The 25,720-nt window shown below is 41.7% G+C and overlaps 1 protein-coding gene across 1 annotated transcript in view; it reads left to right on the top strand.

The window, feature by feature from the left end:
- Positions 1 to 25,720, top strand: part of MTUS2 (microtubule associated scaffold protein 2) — a gene marked incomplete at its 5' end in the record, with an annotated part of 327,280 nt that overhangs the window by 13,101 nt on the left and 288,459 nt on the right. The window contains one exon of the mRNA XM_082675664.1: positions 20,299 to 20,496. Coding sequence (XP_082531790.1) covers positions 20,299 to 20,496 — 198 coding nt within the window. The remainder of the gene's footprint in view (positions 1 to 20,298; positions 20,497 to 25,720) is intronic.

Here is a 25,720-nt window from a genome sequence, read left to right as displayed (position 1 = left end):
AGGGTGTGGTGGTATTAACTGTTGGAACATGGTGCCCAGGTGGGTGGCAGACAATGAGATCGCAATCCCATGTGGAGGGTGGACCTTGGAACAGAAGCAGAGCATTGATTCTTGTAAGACAAAGGAAGAGAGAAAGAGAAGAAACACAGAGTGGGTGAGGTGTTGGTTCCTGTGTTAAGAATGAGAGTAAAGAATGAAATATGCCATTTGCAGCAACATGGGTGGACCTAGAGATGATCATACTAAGAGCAGTAAGTCAGACAGAGAAAGACAAACGCCATGATATCACTTACATGTGGAATCTAAAATATGACGCGAATGAACTTATCTACGAAACAGAAACAGACTCAAAGACGTAGAAATCAAATTTATGGTTACCAAAGGGCAAAGGGGGCAGGGGGAGAGATAAATTAGGAGTTTGGGATTAACAGATACAAACTACTATATATATAAAGAACAAGGTCCTACTATTATAGCGAAGGGAACTATATTCAATATCCTATAATAAACCATAATGAAAAAGAATATGAAAAAATGTGTGTGTGTATATAAGTATAACTGAATCACGTTGCTGTACACCAGAAACTAACACAACATTGTAAATCAACTATACTTCGATTTCAAAAAAAAAATAACAAGTTTTTTGGCATTGCTTAAGTGCCACATTACTATTTTTATCACAGTTTTACTTACTTTCATGACAACTATAGCATCTACCAAGAAAAATTTAAATCAGGTGGGAAAACATCCCTGTAAGACAAACTGATGAATTCCTGAGATGGTCCAAGAGAACATGGCATAACTATGGTTCCTTTGGTGTCTTAATAACACTGGATGACCTTGGGACGAATCTTGGAGGCTTCGGAGGAACCATTAAGTTTGTACTGGTGTTTGTCTTAGTATATCTCTCAATGTCACCCATTTCTACATACTGTTGAAATGGACATTGACAGTGACTATTTTTTTTATTGTGCATTCGGCCAACAAAGCCATCCCATCTTTGACTTACTTTCATTGCAACTGAGCATGCCTAAAATGCCCTGCAGAAACTTATTAAAAATGTAAGTTTCCTTGGCCCAGACCCAGAGAGTCAGCTTCAGGGGCCCTGGGGTGCATCACAGGCGTAACAACTATTCTTCTATTTATTTGGACAAACACTATTAGTATATGTAATGAATACTGAGCACCTACTATGTGTCAAGTTGTTTCAGCACTGAGGATACAACCATGAACAAGATAGAAGAGATCCCACAGGCCGTTATGATGCAGTGTGACTTAGTGCTGGGATGGCAAAGTCTTCTGGGCTCAGAAGAACATAGGAGGGGATCTAACCCCAAGTTGGGGTCCAGGAAAGTTTCTTAGGTGAAGTATGGTACGAAGGAGCAAAGGATTTGAGGTATGGGGGTCAGGGATGAGGAGGTGATGGGAGTGGATGGGTATTCCAGGCAGAGGGAATGCTACATGTGAAGATTGGTATGCTTGGGACATAGGATGTCAAAGAGGGATGAGAAAAAAGACAGAAGATTGTAATGACGTGGTAAGCTGTGTTAAGGAATTGGCCTTTTCTCCTAAGAACAAGATGGTGCCATTAAAGGATATTAAGCAAGGGACTGATAGGATCACATTTCACTTAAAAAATATCTGTTAGACTGAAGTTTGGAGAATGGATTGAGGTGTATTGAGGTCCTGAGGGACAGGAGTGGGATGGGGTAACAAGGATGGAGACAGGGACCTTTTAAGAGACTGATGCAGGATACCCTAAATGATAGCCAAGGTGGTGGTAGGGTATAGAGAGAAGTAGATAGGTTCTAGGGGGTGACTTTGACTAACCCCCGACCCTGTGAGTCGAGTTCACATCAGAATAGATTGTGGGAAAATCCTTCAAGGATAAAAAGCAAGGAAGAGTAATGGCAGCCCTAACTCAACTCTACAGGCAAAAATCCACTACTAATTCTAACGGGACACAGCTGAAGGGGACGGACCTTGCAATTAGCTGCTCCGTTTATTTGCTTTTTAAAGTGACAGTAAAGGATGAGGATGAATCATCTAGATTTTTTTGTTTTGCCATTTTGACCTTGTTTGATATGGAATCTCAAGACTTCTGTCTGATTTCTCCTTGTATATGAGCACTCATCACAAAGCTTGTCTTCCCGGATTTTTCTATACCATGGAAAGGGGCTGTATCCTTATCTTTATACGTTCTTGTCCTTCCTTAATCCAAAACCATATAAAAACATGATTTCAAAGCATAGGTTCAGAAGTTGGAGAGTATTGAGTGGTTTGGGCAGGTAAAGTCTCAAACCGAAGTGAGGAATGGAATCATGCAGTATGTATTTACTGGACACCCACTGTGTCCCGGGCTTTTGGTTTCAAGATGCCTTTTGCTTTCTCCTGGTGCCTGCCTCTGGGACTTGCAGTCCTACAGCTTCTGTTTGCCTCCTCAGCTTAGATGTTGTTCTTCTGGAACTTCCCTTCGTTCTTTCTCCTGGGATGGATCCACGTGTTTCCTGGTTCATTTTGCTGGAGTACATCCTCGGTAATTTTCTCAGAGAGGGTTCAGGGAAAGCAAACTCACAGAGTTTTTGCCTTTCTGAGACAGCCTTTAGTGTGCATTCACTAGATCAAATATCATTTTCTAGGTTGAAAATGATTTTCTTTCAAAACATGCAGACTTCCACTGTTGCTCTAAAGAAACCTGGTGCCAGTCTGAGAAATATATATATATATATATATATATATATATATATATATATATATATATATATATATTTTTTTTTTTTGGTAGGAGACCTGCTTTTGTTTCCCTCTGGAAGCTTTAGAATCATCTGTATCCCTGGTGTTTTAATTCTCTGTTTCCTGGAATTTCTATTATTTGATTTTTGGATCTCCCAAAGTGATTACTTGTGTCTCGTTTTTCTCACATGTTTTCTGTTACTTCATTCTTTACATTTTTCATTGTAGACCATCTGACTGGACTTTATTTTCTAACACTTCTCTTGAATTGTTGTTTGGGTATTTTTAATTTCCAAGGATGCCGTCTTGGTTTCTGATTGCGTCTTTTCATAGCAGATTGCACTTTCTTTTTTTTTTTTTTTTTTTTTGCCATACGCAGGCCTCTCACTGTTGTGGCCTCTCCCGTTGCGGAGCACAGGCTCCGGACGCGCAGGCTCAGCGGCCATGGCTCACGGGCCCAGCCACTCTGCGGCATGTGGGATCTTCCCAGACCGGGGCACGAACCCGGGTCCCCTGCATCGGCAGGCGGACTCTCAACCACTGCGCCACCAGGGAAGCCCTGCACTTTCTTTTATTGTTGCCATATCTTCCCAAATTTCTCTAGGGATAATTAGATTTTTTTAAAGGTAGCTTTTTTTTTTTTAACATCTTTATTGGAGTATAATTGCTTTACAATAGTGTGTAGTTTCTGCTGTATAACAAAGTGAATCAGCTATACGTATACATATATCCCCATAGCCTCTCCCTCTTGCGTCTCCCTCCCATCCTAAAGATAGCTTTTGTTTCCTGAGTTCTCTCTATATGCTCAGGGGCAGATTTTCTCTTTGTTTTTCTCAATTTTTTTGTTGTTTGTGTTATGCCGGCAGCTTTTCTCGAAGTCTTTGTGATCATTCATGCTTACTATTGAGTTGGATGGGCATCAAGTCCATTTGTTCGGACTCTTTAGGAGTCTGTTTCCCCTAACCCTGGGGCTTGGCACGGGGTAGCCAGGTAGGGGTAAATTCCTGGCTGCTGGACACTGCAGGACCTGATGTGGGAGACAGTGGGGTGGAGGCTACAGTGTCTCCCTCATCATTTCAGCCTCTCGCTCCTCCTTCCTGGGATCGGAGGCTCTGTGGCCCTGGCTGTCCGGCTGGAGGTCAGCACTCGTTTTTCCAGGGCAGCGCGGCTCTCCCGTCTGCTGCAGGCTGCGCTTTCCTCTGCCTGCCAGTCGGGGGCCTCCGTCTCTGTTCCAGAAACTTTCGAAATATCTGGCTCGGTAAGTACCTGTCTCTTGTTCTAGGTTTAAATAGGTAAAGTGCTTAATAGAAGGAAGTCGGTAAATATTAGCTGTTATTATGAATTGTACCTCTTAGAATTGAATTACTCTCACTTTAAGGCACCTTTGGTAAGAAAGGGACAAAATGCCTGCGTTCTGTCCACCACCGCGAGCTGGCGGTCTCCTTTTCTACTTAACTCTAGTCACCAGCGCCTCTTAGGGCTCTGCTCAGTAGTGTAACATGATTGTTCCGTCAGTATTGCAGAAGCAGTGTGAGAACTGTGCTTTACATGCGCTCCATGGAAAAGACATGCTAGGTCATCAGAATCTTCTGAGTCTTTTCCTTAGCAAAGAGAGCAAGTGCTTTGCTTTTCCTCTGTTTTGCAGTGCTAAAACCATTATCAGAAAACAGATGATTCAAGTGCATTTGCTCATAAAGATATTGTTCCTTTCGATGAGCCCTGAGCCTCTGATGATTTCCCCGAGAACTACAAATACATATAGGATCCAGGAACGTTCTCCATCCTCACGTGTACCCACAGCAGTTTAGAAGCATTGGTAGGTTTAGAGTCAGTTAAAAGTAATTGACTAACGCTTCTAATTCTGTAAGATGCGCTAATACAAGGTCACCTGTATTTGACGTCTCTTTTTAAACAGCTTCTATTTATAAGCAGATCTGTCCAGCAGAAGTATGACATTGGCAGTATTTACATTACTTGTCCCTGCTGCGAATGTCCTTCTGTTTGTAGCACTCTCTCATGCCTGCTCCCCCACCGACCCTTTCCAGTTCCCTTCTCTTACACAAAGGCTTTGACTAATTTATACACCGACCAATTATGTATAGAGAGGCCAACTCTCCCAAGGCGGGGTTTTTACTCTAATACAGTGGAAAATATGTCACTGGATATTTGTGAATCTCTGGATTAAATCCAGTCGCTTTAGGTGAGATAACAAGATCTAAACAGAAATGCAAATGCAGATGCTCAGATCCCGGTTATACTCCGATAACGCAAAAATGCTTAGTCTCAATTTTTTAGATAATTATAAGGAAGTAAAACTCAAGATTTGGGCCTCCATTAAAGACACACTGCATACATAGGTTTATTTGGTTTTGCAGATGATTTATTGCTCATTTAGCACAGAGTTCTGTTTTTACCTTTAGACCCATCTCTTTGCAACTCCAGAAACATTAACAAAACCAAACCAAAACAAAAAACTTTCACTAGTTCCCTTTCCAGCCTGGATATTAAATAATGCCAGTGAGCCAGCAATCTCAGTTAAGTTTTTCCCCTGATCATCATTCCCGGATTGTGGACAGACACACCTGTAATGAAGGGAGCAAAAGCACGGGGTCTAAGCCCCCTGCGTCCCTCTGCAGCCTCACCCGTTGAGGTGCCGCGCATCCACCCTGGGCCTTGCTGGGGTTTGCTTTGCTGCTCACAGGGAGTGGCCCACAGGCGGTGCAGCCGCTCTGCAGGAGAGCCTTCCGCGGGGCTCTTCTGACCACAGCGTGCTTCTGTTGTTTCTGCAGTGAGAAGGATCTTCCTAGAGTCCCTACACATTGCTGTGTCTTCAGGTGTGCATGACCCCAGTGGGGCATGGCTTAACCACAGTGGTTCCCTTGGAGGTTTCTCAGGGATGTCGGCCTTTTCTTATTCCTACAACAAAGAAGATTTCTCTTTACTCACCCTCCCACCTTCCTACCACTCCCCCAGCTAATCAGTCAGCCAGACCTGCTGATTTTGTAACTTGAATACATCTACTCCATCCCTGCTCCCAGAATGTCCGGACTTCTCTCCTGATCTGCTGCCCCCCAGCTGACTTCCATACCTCTAGTCCTGACATATCCCAACTCATCCTCTGCTCAGCAGATCAGTCCCTGTCCTCCTTCCTTTAACAGTCTTTTTTTTTTTTTTTAACATCTTTACTGGAGTATAATTGCTTTACAGTGGTGTGTTAGTTTCTGCATTATAACAAAGTGAATCAGTTATACATATACATATGTTCCCATATCTCTTCCCTCTTGTGTCTCCCTCCCTCTCACTCTCCCTATCCCACCCCTCTAGGTGGTCACAGAGCACGGAGCTGATCTCCCTGTGCTATGCGGCTGCTTCCCACTAGCTATCTACTTTACATTTGGTAGTGTGTATATGTCCATGTCACTCTTTACTTTGTCACAGCTGACCCTTCCCCCTCCCCATATCCTCAAGTCCATGCTCTAGTAGGTCTGTGTCTTTATTCCCGTCTTACCCTTAGGTTCTTCATGACCTTTTTTTTTTTTTCTTCACAGATTCCATATGTATGTGTTAGCATATGGTATTTGTTTTTCTCTTTCTGACTTACTTCACTCTGTATGACAGTCTCTAGGTCCATCCACCTCACTAAAAATAACTCAATTTCGTTTCTTTTTATGGCTGAGTAATATTCCATTGTATATATGTGCCACATCTTCTTTATCCATTCATCTGTCAATGCACACTTAGGTGGCTTCCATATCCTGGCTATTGTAAGTAGTGCTGCAGTGAACACTGTGGTACATGACTCTTTTTGAATTATGGTTTTCTTAGGGTATATGCCCAATAGCGGGATTGCTGGGTCATATGGTAGTTCTATCTTTAGAATTTTAAGGAACCTCCATACTGTTCTCCTTAGTGGCTGTATCAATTTACATTCCCACCAACAGTGCAAGAGGGTTCCCTTTTCTCCACACCCTCTCCAACATTTATCGTTTCTAGATTTTTTGATAATAGCCATTCTGACTGGCATGAGGTAATACCTCATTGTAGTTTTGATTTGCATTTCTCTAATCATTAGTGATGTTGAGCATCTTTTCATGTGCCTCTTGGCCATCTGTATGTCTTCCTTGGTAAAATGTCTATTTACGTCTTCCACCCATTTTTTAATTGGATTGTTTGGGTTTTTTTGATATTGAGCTCCATGAGCTGTTTGTATATTTTGGAGATTAATTCTTTGACTGTTGTTTCATTTGCAAATATTTTCTCCCATTCTTAGGGTTGTCCTTTTCTCTTGTTTATGGTTTCCTTTGCTGTGCAAAAGCTTTTAAGTTTCATTAAGTCCCACTTGTTTATTTTTGTTTTTATTTTCATTACTGTAGAAAGTGGGTCAAAAAAGATGATTTTGCTGTGATTTATGTCAAAGAGTGTTCTACCTATGTTTTCCTCTAAGAGTTCTATAGTGTCTGGTCTTACATTTAGGTCTTTAATCCATTTGGAGTTTATTTTTGTGTATGGTGTTAGGGAGTGTTCTAATTTCATTCTTTTACATGTAGCTGTCCAGTTTTCCCAGCACCACTTAATGAAGAGGCTGTCTTTTCTCCATTGTATGTTCTTGCCTCCTTTGTCATAAATTAGGTGACTGTATGTGTGTGGGTTTATCTCTGGGCATTCTATCCTGTACCATTGATCTATATTTCTGTTTTTGTGCCAGTGCCATACTGTCTTGATTACTGTAGTTTTATGGTATAGTTTTAAGTCAGGGAGCCTGATTCCTCCAACTCCGTTTTTCTTTCTCAAGATTGCTTTGGCTATTTGGGGTATTTTGTGTTTCCATACAAATTGTAAAATTTTTTGCTCTAATTCTGTAAAGAATGCCACTGGTAGTTTGATAGGGCTTGCATTGAATCTGTAGATTGCTTTGGGTAGTATAGTCATTTTCACAATATTGATTCTTCCAATCCAGGAACATGGTATATTTCTCCATCTGTTTGCGTCATCTTTGATTTCTTTCATCCATGTTTTATAGTTTTCTGAGTACAAGTCTTTTGCCTCCTTAGGCAGGTTTATCCCTAGGTATTTTATTCTTTTTGTTGCATTGGTAAATAGGATTGTTTCCTTAATTTCTCTTTCTGATTTTTCGTTGTTGATGTATAGCAGTGCCAGAGATCTGTGCATTAATTTTCTATTCTGCAACCTTACCAAATTCATTGATTAGTTCCAGTAGTTTTCTGGAGGCATCTTTAGGATTTTCTTTGTATAGTATCATGTCATCGACAAACAGTGACAGTTTTACTTCTTCTTTTCCAATTTGTATTCCTTTTATTTCTTTTTCTTCTCTGATTGCTGTGGGTAGGACTACCAAATCTATGTAGAATAAGAGTGGTGAGAGTGGACATCCTTGTCTTGTTCCTGATCTTAGTGGAAATGCTTTCAGTTTTTCACCATTGAGTATGATGCTTGCTGTGGATTTGTCATATATGGCCTTTATTATGTTGAGGTAGGTTCCATCTATGCCCACTTTCTGGAGAGTTTTTATCATAGATGGGTGTTGAATTTTGTGAAAATCTTTTTCTGCATCTACTGAGATGATCATATGGTTTTTATTCCTTAATTTGTTAATGTGGTGTATCACATTGATTGATTTGCATATATTGAAGAATCCTTGCATACCTGGGATAAATCCCACTTGATCATGGTGTTTAACATGATCCTTTTAATATGTTGTTGGATTCTGTTTTTCTAGTATTTTGTTCAGGAGTTTTGCATCTATGTTCATCAGTGATATTGGTTTATAATTTTCTTTTTTTGTGATATCTTTTTCTGGTTTTGGTATCAGGGTGATGGTGGCTTCGTAGAATGAATTTGGGAGTGTTTCTCCCTCTGCAATTTTTTGCAAGTGTTTGAGAAGGATGGGTGTCAGCTCTTCTCAAAATGTTTGATGGACTTCGCCTGTGAAGCCATCTGGTCCTGGACTTTTGTTTGTTGGAAGATTTTTAATTAATGGTTTCAGTTTCAGTACTTGTGATAGGTCTGTTTATATTTTCTAATTCTTTTGGTTCAGTCTTGGAAAATTGTACCCTTGCAAGAATTTGTCCATTCTTCGTGGTTGTCCATTTTATTGGCATATAGTTGTTTGTAGTAGTCTCTCATAATCCTTTGTACTTCTGTGGTGTCAGTTGTGATTTCTTCTTGTTCATTTCTAATTTTATTGATTTGTGCCCTCTCCCTTTTTTTCTTGATGAGTCTGGCTAAGGGTTTAGCAATTTTGTTTATCTTCTCAAAGAACCAGCTTTTAGTTATTGTTTTCTTCATTTCTGTTAAATTTATTTCTGCTCTGATCTTTATGATTTCCTTCCTTCTACTGACGTTTGGTTTTCTTCGTTCTTCTTTCTGTAGTTGTTTTAAGTATAGGGTTAGATTGTTTATTTGAGACTTTTCTTGTTTCTTGAGGTGAGATTGAATTACTATAAACTTTCCTCTTAGAACTGCTTTTGCTGCATCCCATAGGTTTTAGATTGTCATGTTTTCATTGTCATTTGTTTCTATGTATTTTGTCATTTCTTGTTTGATTTCTTCAGTGATCTCTTGGCTGTTTAGTAGTGCGCTGTTTAGCCTCCATGTATTTGTGTTTTTTTACAGTTTTTTCCTGTAATTGATTTCCAATCTCATAGCATTGTGGTCAGAAAATATGCTTGATACGATTTCAGTTTTCTTAAATTTACCGAGGCTTGATTTGTGATCCAAGATATGGGCTATCCTGGAGAATGTTCCATGAGCACTTGAGAAGAAAGTGTATTCTGTTGTTTTTGGATGGAATGTCCTATAAATATCAATTAAGTCCATCTTGTTTAATGTGTCATTTAAAGCTTGTGTTTCCTTATTTATTTTCATTTTTGACGATCTGTCCATTGGTGAAAGTGGGGTGTTAAAAGTCCCCTACTATTATTGTGTTATTGTCGATTTCCCCTTTTGTGGCTGTTAGCATTTGCCTTATGTATTGAGGTGCTCCTCTGTTAGGTAAACAATATTTACATTTGTTATATATGCATCTTGGATTGATCCCTTGATCATTATGTAGTGTCCTTCTTTGTCTCTTATAATAGTCTTTATTTTAAAGTCTATTTTGTCTGATATGAGAATTGCTACTCCAGCTTTCTTTTGATTTCCATTTGCACGGAATATCTTTTTCCATCCCCTCACTTTCAGTCTGTATGTGTCCCTAGGTCTGAAGTGGGTCTCTTGACTGCATACGTACGGGTCTTGTTTTTGTATGCATTCAGCCAGTCTGTTTCTTTTGGTTGGAGCATTTAATCCACTTACATTTAAGGTAATTATCGATATGTATGTTCCTATTACCATTTTCTTAATTGTTTTGGGTTTGTTATTGTAGGTCTTTTCCTTCTCTTGTGTTTCTTGCCTAGAGAAGTTCCTTTACCATTTGTTGTAAAGCTGGTTTGGTGGTGCTGAATTATGTTAACTTTTGCTTGTCTGTAATGGTTTTAATTTCTCTGTTGAATCTGAATGAGATCCTTGCTGGCTAGAATAATCTTGGTTGTAGGTTTTTCCCTTTCATCAGTTTAAATATGTCCTGTCACTCCCTTCTGGCTTGCAGAGTTTCTGCTGAAAGATCAGCTGTTAACCTTATGGGGATTCCCTTGTATGTTATTTGTTGCTTTTCCGTTGGTGCTTTCAGTATTTTTTCTTTGTATTTAATTTTTGATAGTTTGAGTACTATGTGTCTTGGCATGCTTCTTTTTGGTTTTATCCTGAATGGTACTCTCTGTGCTTCCTGGACTGGATTGACTATTTCCTTTCGCACCTTAGGGAAGTTTTCGACTATAATCTCTTCAAATATTTTCTCAGACCCTCTCGTTTTCTCTTCTTCTTCTGGGACCCCTATAATTCTCATGCTGGTGTGTTTAATGTTGTTCCAGAGGTCTCTGAGTCTGTCCTCAGTTCTTTTCATTCTTTGTTCTTTATTCTGCTCCCCAGCAGTTATTTCCACTATTTTATCTTCCAGCTCACTTATCCGTTCTTCTGCCTCCGTTATTCTGCTATTGATTCCTTTTAGAGTATTTTTAATTTTAGTAATTGTGCTGTTCATCACCGTTTGCTCTTTAGTTCCTCTAGATCCTTGTTAAATGTTTCTTGTGTTTTCCCCATTCTGTTTCCAAGAATTTGGATCATCTTTACTATCATTACTCTGAATCCTTTTTCAGGTAGGTTGCCTATTTCATCTTCATTTATTTGGTCTTGTAGGTTTTTACCTTGCTCCTTCATCTGTAACAAAGTGTTTTTTTGTTTCTTTTTTTTTTTTTTTTAATGGGTGGTGCTGTATTCCTGTCTTACCGGTTGTTTGGTCTGAGACGTCCAGCAGTGGAGTTTGCAGGTAGTTGGATAGAGCTGGGTCTTGTTGCTGAGATGAGGACCTCCAGGAGGCCTCAGTCTGATTGATATTCCCTGGGGTCTGAGGTTCTCTGTTATTCCAGCGGATTGGACTCAGAGCTCCCACCACAGGAGCTCAGGTCCAACCTCTGGCCTGGGAACCAAGATCCCACAAGCTTTGTGGCGCATTAAAAAAAAAAAAAAAAGGAAGGAAGAGAGCTTCCCTGGTGGCGCAGTGGTTGAGAGTCTGCCTGCCGAGGCAGGGGACATGGGTTCGTGCCCCGGTCCGGGAAGATCCCACATGCCGCGGAGCGGCTGGGACCGTGAGCCATGGCCGCTGAGCCTGCACGTCCGGAGCCTGTGCTCCGCAACGGGAGAGGCCACAGCAGTGAGAGGCCCGCATACCACAAAAAAAAAAGAAGGAAGAAAGAAAAAAAGTAGCAGTATGATATGAAAGAATAAAAATCAAAATAAGATTAGAAAGATCAGGAAAAATAAAACTATTTGAAACAACTGCAACAAGGTAAAATAAAACCACAACAGAAAAAAGAAAAAAAAAAAAGAGAGGGTGGGGAACAAGCCAAAAGGAGAGATCACTGGTCGCTGGGGTTTCCTCCCATCGCCTTAGGTGTCCGTGGTCCCCCCCCCCCCCGGTGCCTGGTAGGTGCCCTCATTGTGAGGAGACGCGAATTCTGTGTCCTCCTAGTACACCATCTTGACTCCCCATTTACATTCTTAAAGTTTTTATCTTACTGCCTCAGATGTCAAGAATGTTGGACAATGATGGATGGACCTTTATCAATACAGTATTGAACCATAAGGCACTGTAATCTGATTTTAGTTGATTGAGGTATTCTAGCATTACAAAGTCATTTTTAAAGGAGAATCAATACAAAAGGAAAAGCGGTGAGAATAAATACAGCTTTTCATGTTTCCTCTAAATGTGAAGATGTGCATTCTTCAGAGGATTCATCTTTCAAAAGAAAAACGGTATTACTCTGAAAGAGCAACACATCTTTTAAGCACTTAATAGCAGCAAAATCCCTTTTGTTGTTCACACAGGAATTTGTATCTTTTTTTGGGCAAAATCTTGACAGAATACAGAGCCTTGATAAAAATAAAAGAAGTGAGCCACGTAAGCTCCTTTGCATGGGATTTGAATATTTGATCCTAGAGGTTTTTTGTTAAAATCTTCATTAATTTTCAAAGTTATTTAATTTCCCCATTATGGTCATATTCATCTGGAAGGGTCTTTGATCTGCTGTAGAGAACATTTCTTCCATCTGCCGGTTAGAAGGGGTTTTTGTGGAGGACTCACGACGACAGACCGAGTCCTCTGTCTGTCACAGGCCCTTTGGAAGTTGAAGATACTGATAGAGATTGGGAATGTCATCATTGCTCCAGCTCAGTGTAAGCCTGTTCCTGAACTGAAGACAAGATTTATTCTTTTTAAAAAAAGTTTTGTTTTAATATAACAGCTGTATTGACACAATTCATATAGTAGATAGAATTCACCCTTTTAAAGGATACAGTTCAGTGGTTTTTAGTCTATTCACACAATTGTGTGACCATCGCCACTATCAGTTTTAGAACATTTTCATAGAAACCCTATGCCTGTTGTCAGGCCCTCCCCATTTCCTCAAACTCCAGCCCCTGGCAAGCACTAACCTACTTTCTGTCTCTATAGATTTGCCTATTCTGGACATTTCATATAATTGAATCATACCGTGTGCAGCCTTTTGTGTCTGGCTTCTTTCACTTGCCTTAATGTTTTCAGGGTTCATCCATGTTATAACGTGTATCAGTAGTTCCTTTCTTTTTGTAGCTGAAAAATATTGCAGTGTATTGACCTTCCACATCTTGTTTATCCATTCATCAGTTGATGCACATTTGTATTGTTTCTACCTTGTATCTCATGAATAATGCGGGTTTCTTTCTCTCTCTCTTTCCCCCTCCGCCCACCCGCAGTCATTTTTTCCTTTATTGTTTTTACTGGGGGCGGGGTGTCTCTCTAATCTGCTTGTATTGATGACGTTCTTCCAGAGAGCTTCAGCTCAGCATCGTCTGGGGTGGGGCCTCCCCGTGGCAGTGGTTGCTTTGTAAGATTTCAGGACCCTGGGCTTCAGTAGGGTTTGAATTAACTCCTTTGCTGTCCCCAGAGACGCTGTGGGTGTTTTTCTGTATAACCCTGAGATCAGGATTTCTGACAGAGGTACAGGCGGCAGCAGAGACATTTCAGGGTCCTGCTGAGACATCTGCTCTTGGGAATGTAGACCTCAGCGCTCACATGATGGCTTTTTTTTTTGGTCTTGTTTTCCCCCTAGTGACTGCTTTTTCATGAGTGACCACCCAGTGGGCCTGCATATAGGACAGGGTAGTCTTTCCCCTGAACCAGGGATCAGTCACAACTCCATTCCAAGATGTACACATAGGTCCAGGCGAAGCTACGTGACCCAAGGCCCACTCCAATCCCATAATCCTGCTCCTAAAAGCCAATTGATGACTGACACTTCCACCTTAGGTCAGGGAAGTCTGTGTAACGGAGGTTCTGTAGGACTCATTAATGCAGCACAGAGCCCCACGGCTCAAAGCACCAGCTAACCAGCCAGCAGCAGCATGAAGCGCGTGCTCGCTATTAGTCAGCAGAGCTAGTTAGTAAGCAAGGCGAGAAGAAAGACTCCCTGTGGTGGTGGTCACTGTCTCAGTATCCTGATCACAGCACCTATTGTCGTGGCCACCCTGGAGAGGCAGTGATACCGACCAGGGTCCTTGGCCTTCCACAATCAGTAGAAATTGACTAGAGCCCAGGCAAGAAATTCAGGCAAGGCTTTATTGGGGCCCCTGCTGCAGCAGAGGGGAGCGAGAACACCACAGGTTCCCTTGCTCGCTCCCTGAAGAGGGACTGGCTGGTTCCTTATATGGGGTGAGAGCAGGGGTGTGTCAGGCTGGAGGGTGACTTAGGGGTTTTGCCCGTCCCTTTGGTGGTGTCGAGTGCAGGAGGGCATGCACAGTCCCGTGCTTTGGCTCCCGACACCCTGTTTTTGCTCCCAGCTCTTCAGAAGTGGCAGTTGGGTTTTTTGGGTCTTTCTGTGTCTTCTTGTCTATGATTTGCCCCAAGTGCACATGCACACAGTTATTTTTAGTCCTTTATCGTTTCTTTGTATTGTTACCTGAGGAATGTGTGTCCAGGTGCAAGCCCTGCAGCAAAGGGCCCCAGGTCCCAGCCTGTCTCAGTAGGAGGGACCCCCACCCCCAATTTGTTTTGGATGTCAAGACTGATGATGCCATACACAAAGCAAGAGGGTATGAGGAAGTTCATTACTCACATAATTGAGGTCTCTGGGGAGAGATCGGCAGGCCTCTCAAACATGCCTGGCATGGCTTGAGAGAGCCAGGAAAGGACACTGGCTCAGCTCTTTTTTACTGTTGTTAGAGGTTAGAGGTGGGATGGGGCAGGGTTCAGTGGAAGTGGTAGGGGCCTGTGTAGTTTGAATCTCCTCCCAGCGGCAAAGGAGGGAGCACTGGGCTTAAGTTCTTTCCAGCTTTCTCAGACGTGGGACAGAGGGGCATGGGGAGCACAGAAGGGGGTGCAGCGTTTGAAAGTTGACAGCTGTGATCAATCAAACATTGAAAAAAGAGAGTCTGACCCTTTATTACAGTTCCTGAGTATTTTATTCTTTTTGTTACTATAGTAAGTGAAATTTTCTTAACTTCGTTTTGGGATTATTCATTGCAAGTGTATAGAAATACAATTGATTTTCATGTATTGAATCATGTATTAGTTCTAATAGTTTTTTAGTAGATTTTATAGGATTTTTTTTTTAATATACAAGTTCGTGTCGTCTACAGCTAGAGCAAGTTTTGCTTTTGTTTCCCATCTGTGTGCCTTTTATTTTATTTTCTTGCCCAATTGCCTTGGCTAGAAACTTCCATAAAATGTTGAATAGAAGTGGTGAGAGCAGACATCCTTGTCTTGTTCCTGATTTGGGGGGGAAGCATTCAGTCTGTTTTCCTTGAGTATGATGTTAGCTGTGAGTTTTTCCTAGATACCCTTATTAGGTTGAGATTATTTTCATTTTTTCCTAGTTTGTTAGGTGTTTTATCATGAAGTACTGTTGGAATTTGTCAAGTGATTTTTCTGCATCTATTGAGATAATTGTGTGGGGTTTTTTTTTATTCTATTAATGTAAGTACATTGACTGATTTCCATGTTAAACCAGTCTTTCATTTTGGGGATAAATCTCACTTGGTCATGGCATATAATCCTTTTTATAGGTGGCTGGTTTCAGTTTGCTGTATATATATATATATATATATATATATATTTTTTTTTTTTTTTTGCCGTATGCGGGCCTCTCACTGTTGTGGCCTCTCCCGTTGCGGAGCACAGGCTCCGGACGCGCAGGCTCAGTGGCCATGACTCACAGGCCCAGCCGCTCTGCGGCATGTGAGATCTTCCTGGACCAGGGCACGAACCCATGTCCCCTGCATCGGCAGGCAGACTCTCAACCACTGCGCCACCAGGGAAGCCCTGCTGTATATTTTGATGAGGATTTTGCATCTACAGTAGATATCAGTCTGTAGTTTTCTTTTCTCTTGATATTTTTGTCTGGTTTTGGTATCAAGGTAATATTGTCCTCACAGAATGAGTTTGGAAGTGTTCTCTTCACCCCTCCCCCCATTTTTGGATAACTTGTGAAGAATTGGTATAAATTTTTCTTTAAATGTCTGACATGATTCACTAGGGAAGACATTTGGGCCTGGACTTTTCTTTCTGGGAAGTTTTTGAATTATGAATTCCATCTTTTTGTTATAGGTGTATTTTCTATTTCTTCTTGAGTAAGTTTTCATAGTTTGTGTCTTTCTGGAACTTTTCAGTCTCACTAGATTATCTAATTTGTTGAGATATAGTTGTTCATTAATATTCCCTTATAATTATTTTTGTTTCTGAAGAATGAGCTGTGATGTCCCCTCTTCCATTCCTAATTTAAAAATTTGTCTTCCCTTTCTCTTGTTTAGTCTAGCTAGAGGTTTGTCAACTTTGTTGATCTTTGTAAGAACCAACTTTTGATTTCATTGATTCTCTCTATTGTTTTTCCATTCAGTTTCATTTATTTCCATTGTCTTATTTATTATATCCTGCTTTCTGCTTGGTTTAGGTTTAGTTTGCTCTTTTCTTTCTTCAATGTCTTTAGGTGGAAGGTTGCTTTATTGATTTGACATCTTTCTCCTTTTTTAATGTAGGCATTTATAGATATAACTTTCCTTCTAAGTACTGCTTTAGTTGCTTCCCATAAGCAACAAAAATTTTAAAAAAAGGAATAAAAACCCCAGGAGATTAATATTGGGACAATACTATTAACTAGACTACAGAACTTAGTCTGATTTCACTCATTTTTACAGGCACTCCTGTGTGTGTGTGTGTGTGTGTGTGTGTGTGTGTGTTTGTACATGTATATTTAGTTCTATGAAATTTTATCGTGTGTTTAGAGTTGTGTTAACACCACTTAAATCCATTAACATTTCACTTCTGGAGAGAATTAGAGCTTGTACTTAGAAACTAATTCAGTCCTGTGTAACCCAAGCATGGAAATAAATCATAGATAACCCTTGTAAGGCTAAAGTCAACTTGACTAGGCTGAACAGGCTTGATATCAGGCATCTACAGAGAAGGGGGTCTACAGAGCTGAGTCAACCATAGTCCTTTGAGAAGGGATAGGGAGTATCAGGGAATCACAGGTGACATGTTTAAGGAGACAGGGGCAGGATTCAAAAATGGGCAGAAATCCAGGGAGCAGGAATTTGCCGAATGTAGTTGATGGTAGTGCAACCCACAAGGATCTTAATATGTTGTCAAATGGAGGTGAATTTCTTATGGCTTTTCTTTCCAGTTGCTGTGCATAATGAATGTGAATGGGTAGGACTAGCTCAGAGGAGCAGAGTTGTGATGGACAATTTTGATTTCAAATATACAGTACAGTCAATAGCAATGTGTTCCAAAACCAGGTACAAGAAAAATGGTGTCATTACTTTGTTACAGAGTCTCATCTCCTATATATTCAGACCTTGATGCTACTCGATTATGTCACCAGCACCTGTCTCTGCCAAGGTATTGCTGGGCCCTAATTCTGCTGTTAAAGGTCAGGGAGGGTAAGTTGGACAATGGTAGATTGGCAATGACCATAAACTGTCTCAGCAATGGAAGTACTGAATCTGTGTGTATTGCAGGGCTGAACGTTCGTTGGAACGTTAGATGAAAAAACAGAAACAAGCAAAAAACAGAAAAGAAACAGGAAAGGAATGTACTTGTATCATTTCAATCTTTTTAAATTTAATGATGCTTATTTTATAGCCTAATATTTAGTTTATCCTGGAGAAGGTTCTGTGTACACTTGAGAAGCATGTATATTCTGCTGCTGTTGGGTGGAGTGTTTTATACATGTCTGTAGGTCTCGTTGGTTTATAGTGTTTGTCTTCTGTTGCCTTGTTGATCTTCTGCTTAGTTGTTCCATCATTGAAAGTGGGGTATTAAAGTCTCCAAATATTATTTTGAATTGTTTATTTCTCCTGTCAATTCTGTAAGCTTTTGCTTTGTGTATTTTGGGACCCTGTTTTAGATGTATATATATTTACAGCCGCTGTATCTGCCTGATTTACTGACTTTGGATCATGATAAAATATCCCTCTTTATCTCTTTCTTGTTGTGAAATGTGTTTTTTCTGCCATCAGTATAGCCACTCCAGCTTTCTGCTGGTTGTTCTTTGCATGATATGTCTTTTCCCATCCTTCTGCTTTTAAACTAATTGTATGTTTGAATCTAAAATGTCTGTCCAGCAGACAGCATATGTTTCAGTCTTGTTTTTCATCCAGTCTGTCAGTCTCTGCCTTATGACTGGATTGGTTGGTACATTCACGTTTAATGTTACTGTTGATGTAGTTGGATTTACATGCGCTATTTTGCTATTTGTTTTCTGTCTGCCTCATGTCTTTTTTGTTTCTCTACTCATTACTGCTTTCTCTTGCACTGAGTAAGTATTTTCCAAGGTAGCATTTTAATTCCTTTAGTGATTTTTTTCAGTATATTTTTTTGAGTTATCTTCTTACTGATTGCTCTAGGGCTTACCATGTCATCTTAAATTATCAGAATCTACGTAATATTTATACTAATGTCAGTGGGATACAGAAATGTTACTCCTATTTAGCTCTATTCCATCTTTCTCCTTTTTACATCCATGTCTGTTACAAACCCAGTAATACATATTTTTAGTTATTACTTCATATAACTTTATGTCTTTTAGAGAAGCAGAGAACAATAATTCTAAGGCATTGACATGACATTTACTTTCTGATACAGAGGGGCCAATATTACTCGTTAAACAGTGATTATTTCTTCTTTGTCCTAGTTGAACATTTTTTTTCCAAGCGTTAGAACAGACCTGAGTTGGGAATATTCGCAGCACCAGCTCCCTGTCCCCTCTTCCCTTTGCACTCACCTGATTCCTCCCCTTCCTAGTCCTGACCTAGACGTCAGGAAACCACAGTTGTACAGATTCTGCCATCACCTGGGCATACGAGTGACCATGGCCTCACTCTCGGGGGAGCTGCTGCTAGAGGAAAGGGCACTGCAGGCCCAGCCTGGCATCTGTTGGTTCTTGATGTATTTCCACACATAGATGCTTTCTAATATGTAGACTCTTCACTGATTTTTTAGACCTTGAATTTTTTTTACAGATAGCCCATTTTAATTTTAATCTGCAACCTGGTGGAGCTTTCAGTAGATAATGAAGAGTTGCCTGACTGTAGTGTAAGAACAAGCACTCACAGTAGATGTGGCTGCAGTGAAAGTTGTTAAATGGCTCGACTAGGACAATTATACAGAATAGCAGGATGCTTGGCCCTTTTTCCTTTTAAATGTCATATTAAAGAGCATTTGTGGGCTTCCCTGGTGGCGCAGTGGTTAAGAATCCACCTGCCAATGCAGGGGACATGGGTTCGAGCCCTGGTCCACGAAGATCCCACATGCCGCAGAGCAACTAAGCCCGTGTGTCACAACTACTGAGCCCGCGCTCTACAGCCCGTGAGCCACAACTACTGAGCCCGTGCACCACAGCTAGTGAAACCCACGTGCCTAGAGCCCGTGCTCCGCAACAAGAGAAGCCACCGCAATGAGAAGCCCGCACACTGCAACGAAAAGTAGCCCCTGCTCGCCGCAACTAGAGAAGGCCCGCGTGCAGCAACGAAGACCCAACGCAGCCAAAAATAAATAAATAAATGAATGAATTTATAAAAAACGAGCATTTGCGTGTTGATAATGTTCTGGTTCTATCTGATATTGAGAGAATTCTCATAGGGTTGGGACGATCGTCACAGTAGCTATGCATGGAGCCCGGCTCAGACACGGGAGTGCTGAGATCATGCACTTATAATAATGTTCTATTATTTCAAATTAGCTGGCTTTGCACGTATCTGGGAACTAATTTTGAAGTTTAGACTAACATAAAAACAGATACTAGAAAAAGGAGAGAATGAAACCTAGCCTCAGTTTAAGCACCTATCAAGTTCTGTGTTACAAGCAGTAGTACTTACACTAACACTTCCAGGCCAGTTTTATCAACCCTGTTCCTTCCACGGGAGGAAACTGTGGTTCTTAATGTTAGGTCAGGTGCCTGAGATTACACAGTAGTAATTGGTAGAGACTAGATTTCAGCCAGCTACACAGTTTGTGCTCTTTCACCTCGTTCCTGCCACCACTCAATGATTCTTTGTATGTGTCTCTGTGACTTACTACATAGAGTTTATAATTGCTGATGTTTGACCACAAGGGTTCTTCACTCATCATATGTCAGAAGCAAGGTATATCTCAGCTTCACAATTCTAGGGTGACCTGCAACAGTATGTGTCCTCATTCCATTCAGCCCCTAAGCACTTTATACCTTTCTTTATGGCCATATTGTAGGGTGAGTTGTCTGTTCTGGTCTCGTCTGCCTGCTGTCTCTCCTCCTCTTAGCACCTGGCCCGCAGTGAGGGGCCTTTCTCATAAAGACGCCTTTGTGAATGTGTTGAATCAGACGGTGCAAGAGTAATTGTGGTCTGTTTATGCTGGATCTGGGTTAATATTCACAATCTGTGTCTTCTCTATCTTGCTATCAACTGAGATTTTTTTTTTCTGGCTTGGGTTCATTTTAGCAGATTTAAAGAAACCTTCCGGTTCAAATGCTGCAAAATCCAACCTACCCAAATCTGGACTTCGTCCTCCTGGCTACTCGCGCCTCCCGGCAGCCAAGCTGGCGGCCTTTGGCTTCGTCCGGAGCTCCAGCGTGTCCTCGGTGTCCAGCACCCAGTCAGCGGACAGCACCCATCCCGAGCCCAGCCGGCTGGCCAACCGTAAGTGGGGCGGACGGGTGGGCGGGCTTGCATCCCAGACAGGCAGGACCAGCAGAGGGCGAATCAGCGTGTGGGTACAACAGGGTTGCATTTTCTTTGCGTTTAACTAAGAATTTGGGTTGACTACCTTAATTTCCCATTGTTGGGACTTTAAAGATAATCTGCTGAAGAAAAATAAAAGCCTGTTTGGCAGTACCGTTTTCTAAGTTATGGGGAGTTAATGTGCCAGAAAAAGACATGAAATATTAGTGGGAAAATCATTTTAGTCACCTGTGATTACCTGTCATGCCTTCATATTGGTGGAGCTCTTGATTTCTAAAAGTTCATTAAACGATGTTAAAAATAGGGAAGCCCAGCGGAGCTTCTTCTAGTCTGTGCCCAGGAAGGTCCCTGTTAGCTGAGATGGTGTCACTCCAGGCCTGGTTCCTGACACTGGTGTTATAAGCTGCATTTTAAAGTATGAATTAATAGCGTCCGAGCACGTCGTATCAGCTGCTGTCCCTAAAGAAGACCCAAGGCTGCCCCATTTGGGCTGAGCCTTTGAGGACCAAACCCCATCTCAGCCTCATCGACTTCAAAGTCATTGTTACTGGATCTGAAGCCATGACACCTCAGATGTTGGGTAGTAAGAATTTGCCAGGGAAATCTAAGCAGTTTTCATGTGGAAAGCTGTTTTGAAGGGTTTATAGTAGTTGAATAAAGTTGGAATAAGAGATAGAGACAGAGTGAAAGACGGGAAGGGGGAAGGGGAAGGGGAAGAGAGATTGAGAATAAGATTGATTTTGTATTACTTTTTTCAATTTCCTCTCTCCAAGCTTGTTTTTTCCCTATCCTTTCTCGGCTTTATAGAGCTCGTGGGTGGAACATTTGTACCTCTGTAGTTCTAAATTTTAGTCTACCTGGTTATTCCTAAAAGTAATGCATCTCGACGTGTTTGTAAGCATTTCTGAGAGGTTCTTGGTTCACTTGATTTCCTGAAGGTGCTGTGTCTCAGACCTACTTCCATATGGGGATCATTTTAGAAACCCCACTGGAATTAGGGATTGCATCATAGCACAGTGCCAGTCTCAAATTTGCAAACGCGTAACTCTTAATTTTTCGATATGTGTGTGCGTGTTAACAGTCTGAAGGTTTTGAAATAGAGGAGTGACGATTTGTCATCATTTTTAGGAGTGAAATTCTCAGTGGCATGTTTCTGTTTTAGATGGAGCATGAATAATAAAAAATCTCATGGTCTGTATCTTTCCAAGGAAGGAGTTAAGATTCTGATTTCTTAAAAAAAATGAACCTCAAGGTGACCTGAGGCATGTCCCCATGGCAGCCACTTTTTCAAAAGGAGAGCTGACAGGTGTGGACGGAATAATTCCAGGTGTGCTTAGGGCATTTCTTCTCACCTGTGCTTCAAAGCATACTAGCTAGGGACTCCCTGAGCAGCCGAGATGAGAGCTGTTATGTGCCAGAGAAAGTAACTCCTGGTTTAAAGATTTCATAGGAAAAGAAATATTTACTCTATTCAGAACTGTTTTCTGTTTCTAAAATGCAATATGTTAGAATTGATCTGTAATTATTTGCCACCTAACTGTATATAAAATTTGTCCTTCACCAGTAAATCACAGAAAAACTTGGCCCATGTTTGAATCGATGTCTTAGTGCCATTAACCATTATGCTTATGCCTGTTATCAGACTTAAGGTCAAGAAAACTCCTGTTCCTGTTCTTTAGCAAATAAATGATGCTTTGATGACAAGGATCAAGTAAAATACGAAGCTCTTGCAAGAGCTGAAAGTTCTTAGACAAACCCTAGGAGCAAATGTTGCCAGTTTAGCTCATGGAAACAGCTAACATGATGTCAGCGTGGGTTCCTTTTTTGTTCCTTGTCTTGTCTTTCTTTAGACACTACTTAGGGTTCATTTTAGGAATATTACTATAAAAAGGGATTGCACCACAGTAAGTAGATGCCTCAAAATCTGAAACATGATTACAATGAGGAACTATTTGCAAATGTGCGACTCATGATTTTAGACACTCACGTGCCTATAAACAGTCTGACAGCGTCCACGTGACTGAATGCTGTGTGGGGGACACTTCTAAGTGATTCATTGTGAACCTACTAGTGTTCTGTGGGCCACCTTGGCTTAGCTGCGACTTTTCTGTGCTGTTTTCCTGGGTCCAGATGGGCAAGTGATGCTGTAGAGGGGGGCCTGGGAGCCCCCTGAGTGCGGGTCTCAGCTGTTCCATTTGGAGTCTACCCTCCACCCCGGGCTCAGGCTCTGCACCGTTCATTCAACCCCGCTGGGCAAGGGCTTCCCAAGGCGAGTGCCCTGCTGTGTTTTCTGACCTTTTCCACGAGGCTTTGGCAAATGGGGCCGACACAGGGAAAGGAACCGGCTGTAGGTCCTTAGAACCTGAGGGTATTTTAGCATCCTGTCCACCCCTGCATTTTATAGCTGAGCGAACTGAGATCAGAGTGACCTGCTCCCATCCTGGGAGCAGGAGGGAGTATTCCTCTTCCTCTGTTTAGTTCTCAAAGCTGCCATGTGTGGTAAAGACACACCCATGATGTGAAGTCCTTTCTTTCTATTAGTGAAGCAAATCTTAGAGTTGAGTTGCCTTGAGAGTCCCCTCAGGCCCAACCCACCTGTCCCTGCCCCACCCCTTCCCAGGTGTGTACTCGCTTCAGGTGATGGGGAACCTTCCATCATGTGAAGAAGCCAGCTGTTTGGTGAGCAGTTCGCATGGTGAGGCCGTGCTCCTTGTGGGTTCAGGCTGCCTCCCTGTAATTTCTTGCTAGCAGCTCAGTTTCTCTGGATTAACACGCGACCTTTATCCTCATTGTGCTGCAGGACATCACCCTCCCTTCACTCCTGTACGGGTTCATCACGTCGAGGTTATGAGGTTGGCCCATTTCGAACCTCAAATAAAATTTCAAATGACATTACGTCGTGACCCACAGCTTTTTTAAGATTGAAAGTGAACAGGAAAAAAGTAATTCTCTACCTTAAAACTTAAATTTAAGCTCAAAATCACAGTATTTGAGCAGGTCTGACCTAATATGTAGCTCATCATTTAAAAAATTCTCCAGTATGCTTCAGGCAATAGAAATTTGGAGAAAAACAATTACAGTGTAATTTAGTGTTGGTAACAAACCATAGCCCAAAGTATACCTAGTTGTCAAATTAACCAGCAGTTAGGCTTATAGACTTGATTTTTCTGGTGGGTAAGGAGGTATAATTTAAAGTTAAAACCTTTGGGGGAGTGTGTGTGTGGGAAGGGAAATAGGAAGACTTAGGGTTTCATGAATTAATCATTAGTGAAAATAGATCATATCACACAAGGATAGAATAATTTATGTGGAGGATCATCTCTCATTGTGGACTCTGAATAACACCTAATCTATTGGTGCTCAAGAAACAGAAAATATCTATCAGAAAAGAACATGAAGAAGGTGGCCTTTGCAGCTGTCCTTTCCAGTTTCTCCTCCTCTTTTTCTCCCTGCAATATTCTCATGTTTTCTTTGTGCGGTGAACTGAGACCAGAAATCATGAGACAAAGAATTTGAAAGGAGAAATAAAAAAGAAATCTGAAGGATTTTCTGTTGTTTCTTGTTCTGGTGCAGGAAAGTAGTAGAATGTTTAGAGATGTAGGGGCAGAGCTGGGTGTGGACAGAGAGACTGACATCGGTATAAATAATCATGTTGCATGGATATATGTGCCGACAGCCTTCTAAATGAGTTGGGGTGGAGGCTTCATTTCTGATTAGGGTGATCAGGGAGTTCCTCAGAGGGGGTTGTGAGCTGGGCGGTATTTGGGGAGGTAGAGGTGGGCTCTACCTAGGAGATCCTTTGGGAGGAGCTGTTGGTACATCCAGAAAACCTCCGGAAGCCAAGGGGTTGCCATTTCTGATGCAGCCTTGCTGGTTCATCACGGTGGGGTCTGTCTCCTTGGTGCTGAAGTCCAGTGTTTGAGGTCCCCAGGGTCTGTCCTCAGAATGCATCTATCCCAATGCTGCCATCTTCCCCTTGGTCCTCTTTTCCACAGTTTCAGCTCTTGGCACTTCGGTCGCGGTACCAAATCCATATCTCCAGCCCCAACTTCTCTCCAGAACTTCTCATCTACATTTCAAATGACCTGTCAGATATCTCCAGCTGGGTGACTCAAGTCACCTCAAACTAAACGTTTCCCTCAAAATGAATCTTCCGTTATCTTTTCCAAAGTGACGCCGCCTCTCAAAGTTGCTCTATGATGTAATGACATCTATGATCTCCTGTCTACGGAGGCTGGAAATTTTAAAATCAGCCGTTACCGCTCACCATTTTTTTTTTCTTTTTTGCCTTCCTTTGTATTCAGTGATCAAATCTGATCAGTTCTTTCTTACATTTACTCTATTCTCTTTCTTTTCTCCTCCTCATCTTTGTTTAAATCTATGTCACCTGAACTATTCCCAGTACATCCTCACTCTCTAATCCACAGGCACATGGTCCTATAGACAATTTTCTTTTGAGCCTGTTGGGAATGCTCCATGTGTCCCTGTACTCACTTCCACTGCTTTCCAGAAGTTACAGGCCCTCCGTGGCTTGCTTAGCCCCCTTCTCACCTTTCTCTCACCCAGTCCCCTGACATACACTCTCAACCAGACAACGAGAGCTGTTCACATTTTTCTCTGAGGGCTTTGTGCTTTTCTGCCTTTGGGTCTTGGTTTAAACTATTCATTTCTAGAATGCTCTCCCCTCCCACAGATCTCTCTGTGGACTCAGTCATTTTCAGTGTGATTCAAATACCATTTCCTCTAAGAAGCCTTCCTTCATCTGTGAACCTGAAGTGGTCCTTCCTCCTAGGAACTCCCACTGCCCCTTGCTTGTATCACTTTTGTGGCTTATCACGTACCATCTTGGTATAGTTATTTGTTTTTATGTCCTGTCTCCCCTGTGGACTGTCAGCTCTTTGAGGATACAGGGTATGTCTCTTAATAATTTTAGTATACCTCACACTACCTAGCATGGGCTTTCCACTAGTAGAATTTCAAGAGAAATTCTCTCCCAGTGGAAAGATTTTCTCATATGTGAGGGTATAGAACAAGAGAGACTTTTCTTTTTTTTTTTTTTTTTTTGCGGTACGCGGGCCTCTCACTGTTGTGGCCTCTCCCGTTGCGGAGCACAGGCTCCGAACGCGCAGGCTCAGCGGCCATGGCTCACGGGCCTAGCCGCTCCGCGGCATGTGGGATCCTC

This window comes from Grampus griseus (genome assembly GCF_964374135.1).
Source record: "Grampus griseus genome assembly, chromosome: 18".
Taxonomy (NCBI): domain Eukaryota; kingdom Metazoa; phylum Chordata; class Mammalia; order Artiodactyla; family Delphinidae; genus Grampus; species Grampus griseus.
The sequence above is the reverse complement of the archived record's forward strand: the minus strand, read 5'-3'. Positions and strand labels throughout refer to the sequence as shown.